Source organism: Rhincodon typus, chromosome 9, assembly GCF_021869965.1.
Source record: "Rhincodon typus isolate 14 chromosome 9, sRhiTyp1.1, whole genome shotgun sequence".
NCBI lineage: Eukaryota > Metazoa > Chordata > Chondrichthyes > Orectolobiformes > Rhincodontidae > Rhincodon > Rhincodon typus.
Window position 1 is genome coordinate 75,672,370 of NC_063340.1, and position 17,015 is coordinate 75,689,384.

General features: G+C 40.7%; 1 protein-coding gene across 3 annotated transcripts in view; it reads left to right on the forward strand.

Annotated features, from left to right (window-relative positions):
* edaradd (EDAR-associated death domain) overlaps nucleotides 1–11,853 on the forward strand; it is a 68,005-nt gene extending 56,152 nt beyond the window's left edge. For all 3 annotated transcript variants that reach the window (XM_048601237.1, XM_048601238.1, XM_048601239.1), the window contains exon 6: nucleotides 10,336–11,853. In XM_048601237.1, the coding sequence (XP_048457194.1) occupies nucleotides 10,336–10,727 (392 nt within the window). In that variant the 3' untranslated portion in view covers nucleotides 10,728–11,853. The remainder of the gene's footprint in view (nucleotides 1–10,335) is intronic.
* Nucleotides 11,854–17,015: the final 5,162 nt, after the last annotated feature.

Genomic DNA, 17,015 nt, shown 5'->3' on the forward strand with positions numbered 1-17,015 from the left:
TCAACTCCCCCTCCCATTCCTCAGACGACATGTCCATCCTGGGCCTCCTGCAGTGCCACAACGATGCCACCCGAAGGTTGCAGGAACAGCAACTCATATTCCGCTTGGGAACCCTGCAGCCCAATGGTATCAATGTGGATTTCACAAGTTTCAAAATCTCCCCTCCCCCCACCGCATCCCAAAACCAGTCCAACTCGTCCCTGCCTCCCTAACCTGTTCTTCCTCCCACCTATCCCCTCCTCCCACCTCAAGCCGCACCTCCATCTCCTACTGACCAACCTCATCCCGCCCCCTTGACCTGTCCGTCCTCCCTGGACTGACCTATCCCCTTCCTAACTCCCTACCTACACTCACCTTTCCTGGCCCCATCCCCGCCTCTTCAACCTGTTTGTTTCCTCTCCACCTATCCTCTCCTCTATCCCTCTTCTATCCGCCTCCCACTCTCTCCCTATTTATTTTATAACCCCCTTCCCCTCCCCCTTTTCTGATGAAGGGTCTAGGCCCGAAACGTCAGCCTCTCTGCTCCTATGATGCTGCTTGGCCTGCTGTGTTCATCCAGCCCTGCACCTTGTTGTCTGGTATAGGAATAGGCCCGGCCCAAGACAACGAGGGAACTGTGTGGGTTCCTTGGTTTTGCTTGTTACTATAGGCAATTTGTGCAAGATTTTTCGCAGTTGGCTATCCCACACCACAATTTGTTCATGGCATCAGTGAATGCTGAAGGAGCAGTTGGGAAAGGATGTACATGGTGTGATACTTCACAGAGTGTCACAAGGAATTGGAGCCCAGCATAAGAAGACTCCATTTACTCCTTTCAGCAGAGTATCTTATCATTTGTCCTTGGCTAACCAGATTTCCAACACCTTTTCGTATTTGAAACCTGTAGTGATTATAGCAAGGCCAGCCAGGTGGACCTCAAAGAATATGAACTTCCTGATTGGGGCTGTTAATTTTGTTCACTCAGGGATCCCTGGCTGACAGATAAGAACAGGAGTGTCAGACATTCTGTTCACTCTGAGTGCTGGCTCTTAGGGAGCTGGATCAGTGTCAAGGACTCTCCATGTGTTAATAAAGGGTAACTTGTTGATGGGATACCAGCCTCTGTGGAGTTATTTCAAAACTGGAACTGGCCCAGGAGTGGTGCTGTCGTAGCTTCAAGGGCAGAAAAGAATGGTTATTACTTATACCAGTGAGAGTCTAAAGCCAAATGGGAGGAATATGGAGTATTATTCCAGTATGAAACTTAAACCAAGCTTTGAGGTGGGCCATTTCCCAGAAGTTCGGAGACATTCTGATCAGTGAAGAGTTTGAAGTGTTTACAGACACCAACCCACGCTGCTATTTGCAAATTTCCACCAAGCTGCGAACAACATAAACTTAATGAGACACTGAACTTGTGCAGTTTTGATTCCAGAACCAGTGCAGGTCAGGCAAAAGTAACGCAAATGCTAATGCCCTTACTCACACTATTGACCACAGGAGGGTACCTCTCCTTCCCGACTGGAGGGAGCTGTGGCTGACACCATGCCCATGTCTCAAGACAAAGGCATCATTCTGACCCCAATTCCATTGACGTTCAAATTAAGATTCAGCAGAGTGTCACTGATGTCTTTATGAGTGAGATCCAAACCAGGTGAAGATTGGTAGAGTCAGGAATACTTTCACCTTTGCCATCTATTTCAAAAGGGGACCTCAAACAGCTGGTAGACTGTACCATTACAGGAGGCCCACATCCACCAATCCAATAGCACCTGATGAAGGAGTCCAAGTTGAGGTGCTGGAAGATGATCAGAGAGGAGGATGGAGCCCTTTGTTGGCTGGTTCATGACAAGAAGCACAAGGTGAAGCAACTTATCATCCTTGATAGCCTTAAAGTGTCAAATATAGCGCTTCAGGACACCAAGCAACAAGGAAGACAAACCAGAGAGCGGTGTCACTGGCCTGGCATTGGTAATGATATTGATGACTACTGTCACAATTATGAAAAGTGTACTTTGGCCAAAGAGAAGAACATTTTAGCCTAGCACGGGATCCTTGGTCATCACAAGACCTCTGGAGCAGAGGTTTACAACTGGTGTGACATGGCACAATAGGGCCAGGTGAGTAGTCACATGAGTTCTGTGAAATTCTCAGGAGCAGTGCTGCTTTGCGTAATGGCTTCCGATACCATGAATGCATAGAAATCTGGCATCTGGATATGTGGAGGACCAAACATTCATTATGAGACGATACTGCGCATATGCAGTAAAGAGACATACAATTGAAAGGGCTGTTAAGCTTGCCTGTCTGGACACATTACTATGAATTTTAAAGTGAATATTTTTGGAATTTTTTTTAACTTATGCCACTTATCTAAGTCTTAGATTCTAAGAAGAAATGGTTAAATTTCTTGGCAGAAGAGGTGATTCCTCTGTTAATTCAGTCAATGAAACATATGAACCCAAGAGAAAAGAAGCAAGAACTGTTCAGAGACAGTAAAATGAGAACAATCTGGCCTTTGGATTTTCATGTACAGGAGATGCTGCTAGCCCGTTGCCTGAATGTCTCAGCTGCAGAGAGAACTTGGCAAATATTGTGATTGTACCAAATAAGTTAAGATGCCATTTACAGCACAGACTTCTTATAGCACTGTAAGAGAATTTGGAGCAAGATTTGCAGATGGGCCTCTCATCAATTTTTCCTCAGATCAAAATGTTCTGTGCACACCGGCAGGGCCAGGTTTGCTACTAACTTGATGAATTGTAGTTTATTCTACATTGTGGTTTGCTCTGATCCATTGTTCAAGAATAATTAGAAACACTTAAATTGAGCCGATCTTGAAGAAGTGTCTGTGCTCACAGTCGAAGATGGTGGATTTCTCCCGGCTGATTTGAAACATTAATGCTTTTGACCCTTTTTAACATGTCGTGTGCACCGTGTTGCAAAAAACTTCTCTAGTAAGGCTGTGACCATAGTAAATGCAAGTAAATGTGATATTTGTGAACAATCAATTATACTGAATGTGGATGTGCTGTGGAATTGTTTGTCTTGTTGAAGTATGCCTTGAGACTGAAAAGGTTGAGAACCACTATTGTGGAAGTACTTGCTATGGATTTTATGGTCCTTGACCCCAGTAGTAATGGGATTTACACATTCTTGTGCTTACGAACGTCTTCACTAATTTCACGCATGCTGCTCTGACCTCTGGTCGCAAAGCTTCACCTGATAACCAAAGTGTTAGTTTCTAATTGGTTTGTCTGTTTCAGTCTTCCACGTCAGATTCATCATGGTTGGGGAGCAATTTTGAGAGCAAGATATTAGATGGGGATTGGCAAGTCCATGGCGTTGCTAAGAGCCACACCACTTCCCGTCATCCAGAGGGTAATGGAGAGTGCAAACAAATCAACTGTACTTGCATGACCGTCTGCGCATCCTACCTAGCTGAGAGTAAATGAAAGTGCCTAAGTACATGCCAGAGCTAGTTAATGCTTGTAAAGCACCCTACACTAATCCACAAGGTATTCTCTGCACTATCTTTTCTTTAGGCAAGACTCAGCCCTTTCTGTGGACTATTTCCCCAGGCTCACCACAGCTTTTGATGAGGATGACTAGGTCAACAGGTGAATAGCTGAGCATCACACGATGCTAAGCCAGACATTTGAGATGACAATGAGAGAGAAATGCTGAAAAGAAAAGCATTGATTAATCACAAGGTTGACAGGACTGACTTTCCAATTGGCACCAGAGTATTCCTCTGAAAATCTGAATTTCAGAGGTTGAAGCCTTAACAGCCCTCTGTGGTAATGAATTCCACAGATCGAGTTCCCTAAGAGAAAAGAAATTCCTCCTCATCTCTGTGTTAAATGGGTGATCGTATACACTGAGAATATGTTCTCTGGTCCTAGACTCTCCCTGACAGGAAAAGCCTCATGGAGAGAGAGAGAGAGCTATTGGGAAGGGATAAAGTCAGATAAAGGAATTCCTAAGTCCATTATAACCCAAACGGTCATTCATTGTATATTGTGTATTTAGTCTTTGGTTATCCTTCATTTCTCTTACTGTTTGTAAAGATCTGATGCTGGTGGAATAAAGAATTCCAGCTTCATGATCTTTGGGCTGTACATGTGTTCAAGTCTTATTTTAAATTTCATTGGTCATTAGTCAAAGTTGTGGTGAGTAATGGAGAAGGTGTACACTAGGGTTGCTTAGGAGCCAATGCTAGGATCACTGCTTTTCTTGATCTACCTTAAAGGCTTAGATTACTTGTGTGTACAGCACAAAGTTTCAAAATTTTACATCACACAAAACGTGGAAATATTGTGAACTATGAGGATAATGATAGATTTCAAGGGGATATGGACAGATAAGTGGAGTGGCCAGACATGTGGCAGATGAAATTTAATGCAGAGTATGTAAAGTAAACATTTGGGGAGGAATAACAAGGAGAGCCAAAAGAATTCTAAAAGGAGTGGAGAAGTTGTAAGACATACAGATATATTGTGCACAAATCAATTCATGTAGCAGACAGGCTGAAAGAGCAGTAGATAAGGCACCCAGGATCCTGGGCTTTATAAGTAACAAATAGAGTAGAAAAGGAAGTATGTTATGGTAAATATTTATAAATCACTAGCTTAGATTTAGCTGCGGAATTATGTCCAATTCTGGGCACTACAATTTAGGGAGGTTAGGAGTGATGTGAAGGATGTGAAGAGATTTATGAGAGGTTTAAGGGTGTGGAACCCTTTTTAGAGTGCATTATTAAGGATGAGATGACATGGAAGTGCTTGGTAAAATAGGTTGAGTCCGATGGCTTCGTTAAGGGGAGGTCATGCTTGACAAATATGTTAGAATTTTTTGAGTGAGTGACAAGCAAATTGGACAAAAGAGAGCCAGAAGATGTGATCTACTTGGATTTCCAGAAGGTCTTTGACAAGGTGTTGCACAGGAGGCTGCTAAATAAGACAAGAGCCCATTGTGTTAGGGGCAAGGTACTGGCATGGATAACGGATTGGCTGACTGACACAAAGCAGAGAGTGGAGATAAAGGAATCTTTCTCAGGGGCAGCTGGTGAGTAGTAGAGTTCTTTAGGGGTCAGTTTTGGGACCATAACTATTCAGATTATACATTAAAGATCTGGACAAAAGAGCTGAGGGCATTGTTGCTAAGTTTGTAGATGACACATAGGTGGAAGGATAGGTAGTGTTGAAGTAGTGGGGTGGCTGCAGAAGGACATGGACAGATTAGGAGAGTGGGCAAAGAAGTGGCAGATGGAATATAATGTGGGAAAGTGTGAGTTTGTGCACTTTGGTAGAAAGAAAACAGGCATAGACTACTTTCAAAATGGGGAAAGGCTTCAGAAATCTAAAGCACAAAAGGACTTGGGAGTCCTACTTCAAGATGCTCTTAAGGTTAACATGCACGTTCTGTTGGCAGTTAGGAATGCAAATGTAATGTTAGCATTTATTTTGAAAGGTGTAGAATACAAGAGCAGAGATGTATGGCTGAGGCTGTGTAAGGCTCTGGTCAGACCACATTTGGAATACTGTGAGCAGTTTTGGGCCCTATATCTAAGGAAGGGTGTGCTGGCATTGGTAGGGGTCCAGAGAAGGCTTACAAGAGTGATCCTGGGTATGAAGGGCTTGTCATGTGGAAGTGGTTGAGGACTCTGGGTCTGTATTTCATGGTGTTTAGAAGGATGAGGGATGATCTCATTGAAACTTACAGAATATAGAGAGGCCTGGATAGAATTGACATGAAGATGTTTCCACCCGCAGGAGAGACTAGGTCCTGAGAATATAGCCTCAGAGTGAAAAGACAACCCTTTGGAACTGGGATGAGGAGGAATTTCTTCAGCTAGAGGATGGTTATTCCGTGGAATTCATTGCTAAGAACATTGTGGGGGCCAAGTCATTGAGTGTATTTATGACAGAGATAAATAGGACCTTGATTAGTAAAGGGATCAAGGGTTATGGGAAGAAGGCAGGGCAATGGGGTTGAGAAATATATCAGTCATTACTGAATGGCAGAGCAGACTTGATGGGCTGAATGGCCTAATTCTGCTCCTTTATCTTATGATCTTACAGTTATATGGATAGATTGGAGAAGTTGGTTTTGATCCCTTTATAGAAGACAAGGTTGATAGGAGAATCGATAAAAATGAGGGGTGGCACGGTGGTTCAGTGGTTAGCACTGCTGCCTCACAGCACCAGCAACTCGGGTTCGATTTCGCCCTTGGGCGACTGTCTGTGTGGAGTTTGCACATTCTCCCCATGTCTGCGTGGGTTTCCTCCGGGTGCTCCGGTTTTCCCCCACAGTCCAAAGATGTGCAGGTTAGGGTTGATTGGCCATGCTAAATTGCCCATAGTGTTCAGGGATGTGTAGATTAGGTGGGTTATAGGGGGATGGGTCTGGGTAGGATGCTCTGAGGTTCGGTGTGGACTTGTTGGGCCAAAGGGCCTGTTTCCACACTACAGGGGTTCTATGATTCAATGTTTGAAATCATGAGTATAGAATAAATAGGGAGAAACTGTTGTCATTAATGGAAGAAGAGAAAAACAGAGAACATTGATTTAAGATGCATGGTGAAAGAACCAAAGGTGACATGAAGATAAGCATTTGTGTGTGAACTTGATTAGGATTTAGAAAGCATTAGCTGAGATTGTGGCTTTCAAATGTAATTGGAATAATTATTTGAAGATAAAAAATTGCAAAACTTCAGGGAAAGGACTAGCTGAGTTGTTCTTACAGTGAACCAATGCAAACACAAATGGACAGAAAGGCCTCCATCTTTGCTGTAACTGTTCAATGATTCTATGAAATCTAGACCAACAGGCCATATGACCTACTCTTTCTCCGGAAAATCCTGGTTAAGATTTAGGATCTCCAAGACCTGCATTTGTGCGGCCCTGTAAGGGAGGCAGGCTGTATCGTTTTTCATTGAGGAGAAGGGTGCGTCAAGAAAATTAATGTTTTGTGAAGATCAGTTTCGTTGCTATTGTTGCCAAGGCTGAGATCTTCTGAACATTTCTCCCTTCCTCCTCACATTTTCTAGTTATGATTCTTCTACATGCATTCATAGACCAAGGGAAAGTTTAAGGTACATGTCAGCTTCATTGATAAACTTATCTTTAAATGTGAATGATAATAATGTCGAATTTTGTTCATAAATTTTATGTCTTTAAATTTTACTGTAACTCATTTACTTCCTTCTTGCTTGCTTTCCTTCAAACTGCCGGCTGTCTCCTCAGCAAAAATATTGATCCTATATTGAATCGAATGGTGATTGCCAAGTTATAAGTTCTAATGTCAGGTTTTAAGAAATATTTGGAATATTTTCTCCAGGTATAGAGTTTCTTGGTGAGTTTTTATGAAGAGTATAATCTGAAATGAGGTGGCAAGGTGGCCTAGTGCAGCACCAGGGACCCAGGTTTGATTCCAGCCCGCATGACTGTCTGTGTCAAGTTTGCACATTCTCCCTGTGTCTGCGTGGGTTTTCTCCAGGTGCTGCAGTTTCTTCCTACAGTCCAAAGATGTGCAGGTTAGGTTGATTGGTCATGCTAAATTGTCCATTGTGTCCAGGGATGTGCAGGCTAGGTGGAATAGCCATGGGAAATGTGAGGTTACAGGGATATTGGGGGGTAGGATGCTTTTTGGAGGGTCGGTGAGACTTGATGGGCTGAATGGCCTCTTCCCGCACTGTAGAGATTCTGTGAATAACTTTTAAATAGAGATTACACATTTTTAAAATCATAGAAGTTAAGGACAGTAGGAAAACATTTGGCATATTTGGAGCTATTGACCTGAAAAGCCAAGGAACTGAGGAAAGTGGGTTGTAATAGGGAAGCAAAGTGGAATTTAGAATAAAATCCAGATCCAGTGGGATCCCTTTCTAGTTGTCTTGCACATTGGGTACTTTCAGGGGCAGGCCAATAAAACAATTACCCATGAAGGAAAGGAGGAAAACACTTCTTATCTGTTGCACCCATTTATATCCATAGGTACTGAATGGCAGATACCAGTGTGTTCTCTGTGAATGGCATCACTGATTTTTGCTGGGCATAAGGAGAATCTTCTGCATTGTAAGGCTGATCGCTGCAAATGTAATCACTCAGAGTGACTCGGTTTTACTAAAACTAGCAGAAGGTAGCATTAAGTTTTAGAAACACCACACCAAAGTACTGCAGATAATAGTGTGGAACTGAAGGAACACAGCAGGCCAGACAGCATCAGAGGAGCAGGAAAGTTGACATTTCGGGTCGGGATCCTTCTTCAGAAAAAATGGCCTGCTGTGTTCCTCCAGCTCCACACTGTGTTATCTTTGACTCCAGCATTAGCAGTTCTTACTATCTTTGACCAAAGTACTGCAGGTTTGCTGAAGCTTTGATTCAAAAGACCTACCTCCCATATGTTAGATGGGTACTCCAACTGATTATTCCTCAAATATGGATCTAGACTGTGAGCACCTGTTAGTTCAAATTTGAGACTTGTTGTAGCCAACCATTTGACCTGTCAGCAACAAAGCAAAGGTGTATGTCGCTGACTGCGTTTAAAAGTGCATTCTTACTTTGTTTAATAGGCCACAGCGGGAAATTGCTGTCCCAGCTGCAGCATGAATCAGCGAGGTGGGTTTAGGGTGGCCTTGTAGTGAGGCAGCAAAGCCATCTGGCCCTTTGTGTCTGCCTTCAGCACATGGCAGCTAAGTGTTTTCAAGTGTATTTTGGCACTTTAAATCTTTTTAAAATCTGTTTTGAAATCTGACACCCATCCCACTGTGTTGCTTAGTGAGGAGTGGTGACAATATCGCTAGACTGGTAATCTAGAGCCCAGGCTAATGGCCTGTGCCATGGGTACAAATCTCACAATGGCAGTTGGTGGAATTAAAATTCAATTAATTAACAGTAAACCTGCTCTCAGTAATGGTGATCATGACAATTATGATTGATTTCTCTAAAAATATATTTGGTTCACTAATGCCCTTTAGAAAAAGAAATCTGGCGTCCTTCCTGGCTTTAGCCAGTTTTGATGTGATTGACTCATAACTGCCCTTTGAAATGGCTTGATAAGCCACTCAATTCAAGAGCTTCTGGGGATGGGCGATGGCCTTGCTAATGCATGTAACGTCCAATGAAAGAATTTTTTTAAAATTCGTTCCTTACCTGCACATTTCCTGTACCCTGCCCAGCTTCCCTCCCACACCACCACCATGCCCATCCAGACCTGCTACCACTTCATTTGCACCCCCAGCTCTTCTCCAACAATGATGGAACTGAGGACCCTGACATACCAAGGTTGGGGAGCATCTCCAAAACTGGGAGTGATGCTGGTGTGGGAGTGTTTTTGATGCCTGTACTGACTCAAAGGACAACATGCCTGGACAGGGTCTACAACCACTAGGTACAGCTCCAAATAGTCAGCATAAATGTTGAGGTAAATATTCAGGCAAACTGCAACTTCCAAATTTGATTGTAAGTCACTTCCCAGAAGCTATGGTTCCATTGCAAACCTCAATACCAGCAAAGAACTCAACATTTGCCAATATTGGTTTGTAAAATCTGGGTCGTTGATTTAATTCTCATCTAATGACTACATGTACTCATTTTCCAGCAGGAGTAACCAGATGTTGATCAGGATTGGGAATGCTTGGCTTTTTGTTTCTGTTGTAGCGGAACATAGGAACAGAACTAGGCTATTCAGTCCCTTGAGCCTGTTCCACCATTCAGTGAGGTCATGGATGATTGGTGGCCTAACTTCACATATCTGCCTTTGGCCCATACCCCTTAATGCCTTTGCTTAACAAAAAAAAATCTACCTCAGACTTAATGTAAACAACTGATCTATCATCTACCTCCATTTATGAAAAAGAGTTCCAGACACCTACCGTCCGTTTGTGTATAGAAGTGCTTCCTAACATCTCTCCTGAACAGTCTAGCCCAAATCCTCACACTATGCCTCCTGATTGTAGAATCTCCAACCAATGGAATTAGTTTATCTTTTTATAAAGTGCCTCTAATGATAAATATAAATACTATCTCATAGAAGTGTTGGTGGAAAACAATTCTTTGCATGGGTTCGAGTGCCTATAGAGGGTTTAGTTTACAACTCTGTAACTAATGTTGCAGTCATCTTTCCTGTAAGTCCCCATGCAATCAGCACATAAGTCAACTCTAAAATGATCATGTGTGTTACTTGGCAAAAAAATTTAAAGGGCTACACACTCCCAAAAAATGAGGGAACTTTGGTTGTGACAGCTATTAATATGAATGCAGTAACATAAAGAGGTGAAAATGGGATCAAACGTCATGGAAAGCTAAATTACAATATATTTACTGAAGCTAATTTCCTACTTCTTGGTTGCAGATGTGAAAGACAGTAAATCGTGTACAGACTGTTCAGAAACTACATATAAAAATTCATCATTGTGCATCTCTCCTCCTTGTATTGGTGACCTGATGAACGATGAAGATTTATTGTACACACTGAAGTTAAAGTTGGATCCATACCACCCAACAATCAAAAACTGGAGGAACTTTGCCAGCAAATGGGGCATGACCTATGATGAACTTTGCTTTTTGGAACAGAAACAACAGAGCCCTACCTTGGAGTTTTTGTTGAGGAACAGTGAACAAACAGTAGCACAGCTAATTGACCTGTGCAAATTTTACAAGAGGGTGGATGTATTAAAAGTACTGGAGACATGGGTGGAGAAAGAGTGGCCAAAGCAGTGGCATACAAAATCAAATAAAGCTTGAAAAAAATCAAGAATTTGTAGTACAATTTCCAGTTGTAATCATTTCACTTACAATTCAATTTTTTTCTGTCAACTTATGTTCAAATTGTGTCATAGATTGAGAGAGAACTCCTGAAAGTTCTGAAGTTTTAGGAGATTTAAGTTTTGTGAGAAATTTATGGACGACAAAATGGAAGGAAATTGAGTAAGCACTAAAATGTTTGAAAAAATCTGTGTATATTTATGTGTGCCTGTTTTTTTTGTCTCTGCCTCTCTCTACAGCTGAATGTTGCCTTGTTCTTCATTGTACATGTAGTTCATTGACACAACAGGACATTTCAAACAGAAATTTTGGTAAGGGTGAATATTTTTGTTTGGGAAAACTTTTAGATCTTGATGGAATCAAATGTTATATTTTATTTCAAATTCTGCCTTTAAAGTTTTTCTTAAATCAAAACCCAAAGGTTTGAGAGTACATTTAATTAAACTGCTACTTTATGTCAGTAGAGATCTTTTGGTCCCATAGAAGTGGCAATATAACTTAGGTCTGGCTTATGGAAAATTGGGTGTTTCCCTGAACACCTCCATAAATGGTGCAACTGTGAGGCATTATCTTTTTCCATGAGAATCTTGTACTTTTGGGGGAGTCAATTTACTCCTGAAGTCTAGCTCACATAGTAAAACACTGCAGTCTGAGTTCTTCTTTTGGCTACTGAAAGATATTCCAGAATTCTAAACTATGTCTATTCTTGTCTCAAACCATTGGTGCTACAGCCAAAAGAAGTGAATGATATCCAAACTGTATGAATGAATCTGAATACTATCGAACTTGACTGAGTTCGTTCAGTCACAATGATATTTTAAAATTTTCAATGGCCATTTAGATTTGTTTAAGAATTTTCCTACACCGCAAGCCTACTGGTTCTTTGAAACTAAAGTTTTCACAAGCAAGCAAGAGTTGCCTGGAAGTATGGCTGAGGTCAGAACATTAAATTAATTTAATAAACAATAGCCATTGTAACACAATAATGGATTCATAATTCTGGAAGAATGTGATCAAATGGAATTCATTCTAGTCTGTGATTGTGTATGCTAATCTGGATGGTCATGTTAACCTTTTTAATTATATCTTCACCAGACCACCTATTATTAAAATCCCAATGAATTATATTTAGCATCTCAACAAATTACTTTGTTTGATCAGAAATAAACTTTCTTGCTAACAAATCATTCCAATGTTAAAAAGTACTAACTTCACAAAGAGATCTTCACATCTCTCTCTATTGAGGGAAAGCCGTGTGTCTTATTACAGTGACAACACATTATGTACCTTGGTGAAATTGCCGTTGTGTTCCCTAGTCAGACACCAACAATAAAGTGGCTTGCTAATCACCTTTTTGTAAGGAGGTGCCTTCTTAAGTCACCATTAAGTGACTTTTTAATGTTAATTGGTTTTGTCACAAACTATTACTTTTAATCAGTTCTGGATATTTATACCTGTGATGGATGTAGCCAGAAGCCTCTCGAGTCTGGTCAATTCTACAAACCCAGCTGATGTTTTGCCTGCTCCAGGTTTGCTTCGGAAACTGCAGTAGTCCTGCAGCTGAGACCAGCACAGATCACAGATTGTACAAAGACTTTCCTGTTCTGCTTGACTCAGCATACAAATGGGAGTAAATACCTTTACATATTTGTGATATGTAGACGATATATTTGCTATATTTGAATCTGCAACTGCATGTAAGAATATCCTTACTCATCTCAATGTGCTCCATCCCATACTCAAATTCACATTTGAAATGAAATAATCAAATGAGCTCCCTTTCCTCGACGCACTAGTTGAGAAATCTGCCAGCAGGTTCACTACCATTGACTATCTCAAGCGTACTTCACTTGTGCAAATCCAATGCTGAAATTGGGTACATCAAAGCCATCTGGAAAGATAAAGGCTACTCTCATCATTTATCACTGTGTCTTACAGGCTCATAGAGTCCAAGTCCCCACTTTCAGTCCCAAAAAGATGCCTAGTCTACCTCAGATTACAATGGAATAACAAAATATCTAAAAAAATCTGTGCAACATGTGAAGTTAGTCGTTTCACACTGCTACTATAAGGAGTATTGGCCATGTACATAGGATGCCTGTGTTCCAACTGCCAAATCAAATCCTTTTCACCCAACTGAAGGAAGGCACCCAAACGCGAGGAGGACAAAGGAAGCATTTCAAAGACTCCCTAAAGGTTTTTGTCAAGAATGGTAGCATTGATGTCAACACGTGGTAGACCTTCGTTCAGAAGAAACCGACTTGGAGGAAGCTCCAGCGTGAAGCGGGCGGCACGGTGGCACAATGGTTAGCACTGCTGCCTCACAGTACTGGGGACCCAGGTTTGATTCCATCCTTGGCTGGCTGACGGTAGGGAGTTTGCACATTCTCTCCGTGTCTGCATGGGTTTCCTCTGGGTGCTTCGGCTTCCTCCACCTGTCCAACGTTGTGCAGTTTAAGTGGATTGGCCATGCTAAATTGCCCATTGTGTCCAGGGATGTGAAGGCTAGTTGAATTAGCCTTGGGAAATGCAGGTTTACAGGGATGGGGTGGGTCTGGGTGGGGAGCCCTTCAGAGGGTTATTCTGGACTTGAGGGGCTGAATGGCCTGCTTCCATGCTGTAGGGATTCTGTGACTCTGCAATAGGATACAATTCTTTGAGAACACTCATCAGCAAGAGGAAGTAAGGGAAAGGAACCAGGAAAAGGAATGACAGCAATCTCAAGGCTACGGTCTAATTCCACTTCTCAGAAACACTGCCAATTGTGTGGTTGGAGATGTGGCTGTAGAATTGGGCTGATCAGCCATGCAAGGACCCACAGAACCCATGACCAGTGGCACAGAATTTCCTAGTGAACAATCATACTCATTAGCAAGTTAATGCTGATGACAAAGTAGTGTGAAATGAGCATCTTCACATTTGTTCACCACTAACAGGATGCTACCATCATGCCAAAAAAAACCCATCACAAATGAGAAATGTGGTATATGAATATACAGGCGTGACTAGGTATATAGGCCATATACCCCAAAGTATCAAACACATATCTCTTTGGTTGCACACAACAGACAAGGTTCAGACCATAGCCCAACCAATCGATGCCTGCAGAACTCAAAACTTCATATCCAACATTAGGTGTGGTTTCACAATTGAATAATGTATATCAAACAATCTTGAGTGGATTAAGAATTATGTTGACAACTAATTTAAGATTGTCAGTCAGGCTGGCAATGTGGCACACTTGTGCACACTGGAAGTCATGTATATTAATAAATGCGACTTTTAATTTACAGACAGAAAGAACATGCACACAAATTGTGCCAATTTCAACTTAACTAAGTAAGCAACAGACGTTTTCTTGTTCATTCCTCAGGACAGTGCCTTGATCGATCAGAGTCAATTTGCCTGGTTTAGAACATTCTGATCTACATGCATATACAGTTAGGGTAAAAGTAGGATGTGTTAACAATCTGAATCACAAAAGCTGATAATCAAAGGGCAAATTTCAAATGAATTATCCCAATTATGTGTTTACTACCAGATTTCTAGAAATATATTAATTACATAGATATTCAATAAAAATGAAGTCTTTAATATTGGAATAAAGCAATAGCATTTAACACAGAGATTGAGGTTTTAACCACTTGAGGGCCTCATGTGAGACTGTACAATAACTATTTAAAATGTTTCAGTAAATCCTCTTCAAATTGTTTTAAACTCTTAAAATAGTAAAGAAACTGAATATTTTACAAATTGATTTTAACATTGAAGAATTACGAAAGCCTGTACAATCCTGAGTTTTACATTTCTAATGTAAGTAAATATATTTAACACATTTCAATATGTTACCAACTGTGTTTTGATGTAATGACTGCTGTTATATGTATGATTGATGAAACAAAGCAAAAACATAACCTGACTTAACTAAATATGTAGCATTTACTAACATTATAAAAAATATTAAGTGATATTATTTATAAGATTTCAGGGGATTATCAAAATTGAAATATATTTTCAAGAAGATTACTAGGGCATAAATTTGTTTTGAAAGAACTCAGACTGTCAAAAATTAAAGCAATGTTTGTCCATTTTTCACTTTATCGTAATTTTATAGCAAATAATATGGAACATCTCTCAGAACAACTCCCAATCCCCAGATGCAATGGCTATTTCTATGTGTTTGATTCCAGTCGACAATCAATACAAAGAATTGCAGGAGCAAGTTCTATGCAGATTCTAAGCAAAGCTGTTTTTTCAGGTATTCCTGTAGATTTAAGGTATATAAGTAAAATCCTTTCATTTAAGTACAAAGTTTAAAAATTTCTAGCATTGAGCTGACGTTGTATGCCTTAGCTGAGTCTGTTACAAACTCAGTCTTCGAAATTGATCCCTTACTATCTTGTATTTTTAATTCTCCGTGTGGTAACATTGTTGTTTTTGCCTCAGCGTGAATGAGTCACTTGACTGTAAGAATACATCAAAGATTCCATGTATTTGGATTGATTTGAAGGAATTGTACATTTGTCACTGAGATAGATACATTGATACATCATGACTTAATAACTGGTTGATGCAAGTTTTCAGTCTTTAGACACAGAGAGCTCAAGTTCTGGGATTGGGAGCTTTGATGTAAATGTCCCAGAAGAAGCTGCTGCCTTGGCTTTTGTGAAGTCAACAGATCCTTTTGATTTGTGACTGAAGTTAAACATCTTTCCAAACTTGAACTTACTTTTTTTACTTGAAGCATCATCAATGATATGAAGAGTACTGGAAGTTCTTGCTTTTAAATTGGAATCACTTTTTGGCAGTGTAGGTGCATCATCAAGATCAGATAAAGATGATGATCTTATTTTAAATGTATCCCTCGAAAATTTATTCTCATCACTATTTACATTTACTCTGGGAGCCTTCACTTGGGCGTAAAGGCTTGGTGTGCTGACATCCACACCAACTTCTCGAAAATCATCAGGCAGATTTGGCGACTTAACATTGACCTTCATACCCTTCATGTCTATGGTGGGGTCTTTCCAATTTTTTTCCTGAGCTCCAGCACCAGAAATGTGCAAATCTGCATCTCCTGTTATATTGTTTATTGGTAGATTGATATCCATGTCTGGAATGGATGCATTTCCTGAAGGCATGTTAAGTGAAGGCACTGTTAAACTTGAGTCTCTAACTTTTCCATCAGGTACTTCAAGTTTCATATCGGACACACCGTAATCAGTGCCAATTGTGGGTATTTTCACATCCAAATCAGCAGACACTTTGGGAAGTTTTATATCAGCATTTGGTGCTGCAAAATTTCCTTTACTATTTGGGATAGATACATCCACACCAGTTGTTTTTACTGAACCCTCAAAGTCCACATCTGGTCCTTTTGGCCCTGATAGATCAAAGGATGATAATTCCAATTTTGGCATCTTCACTTTGGATTTTGCTTCAGGAAGATCAACACTTGAAGCATTGATATCAATATTTGGGCCTTTCACATCAAGACTTGGGCCACTGATATTTCCCTGAAAATCAGGAGCAGAAATGTCCATGTGACCTTTTGGCATTTTCAGTCCTGTAGTAGAACCACTTGGCATTTTAAATCCCAGCAATTTGAAATTTCCTCCTTTAAGTTCTGCATCTGGGATATTTGTATCTATATCTCCTTTTGGAAGATTTATGTCAACGTCCGGAGTCTTAAAGTTTCCCTTAACATTTGGAACAGACGCATCAAAACCCGGTGCTTTCATTGAACCATCAAAATCTATATTATGTCCTTTCGGTCCTGATACTCCAAAGGAAGGCATTTTCAGGGTTGGCATTTTCCATTTTGCATCAGGAACATCAACACTCCCTTTTAATCCTCCAATATCAACATCTGGACCTTTTATACCTGCCTTCAAATCTGGTACAGTTGCGTCTAGTTCAGGCATTTTTGGTTTGTTGCCAGAGGTTGAAAATGTGGGCTTTTTAAATTTTGGGAACTTAAGTTTTCCTTCTGCACCAAAGCCACCAACATTTGGTGCATTTGTATCCAAATTTGGAGTTTTGACATCAGTTTGTATTTTCGGAGTAGCCACATCTATATTTCCTGTTGGTAGACTGACATCCAAATCTGGAATGGAAATGTTGCCTGCTGACATGTTAAGTGAAGGCTTTTTAATTCCTGATCCTTTAAGTTTTACATCAGGTACTTCAAGATCCATGTCAGGCATATCATAATCTCCATTGATTGTGGGTGTTTTGAAGTCTAAACCACCAGATCCTATCCCACCT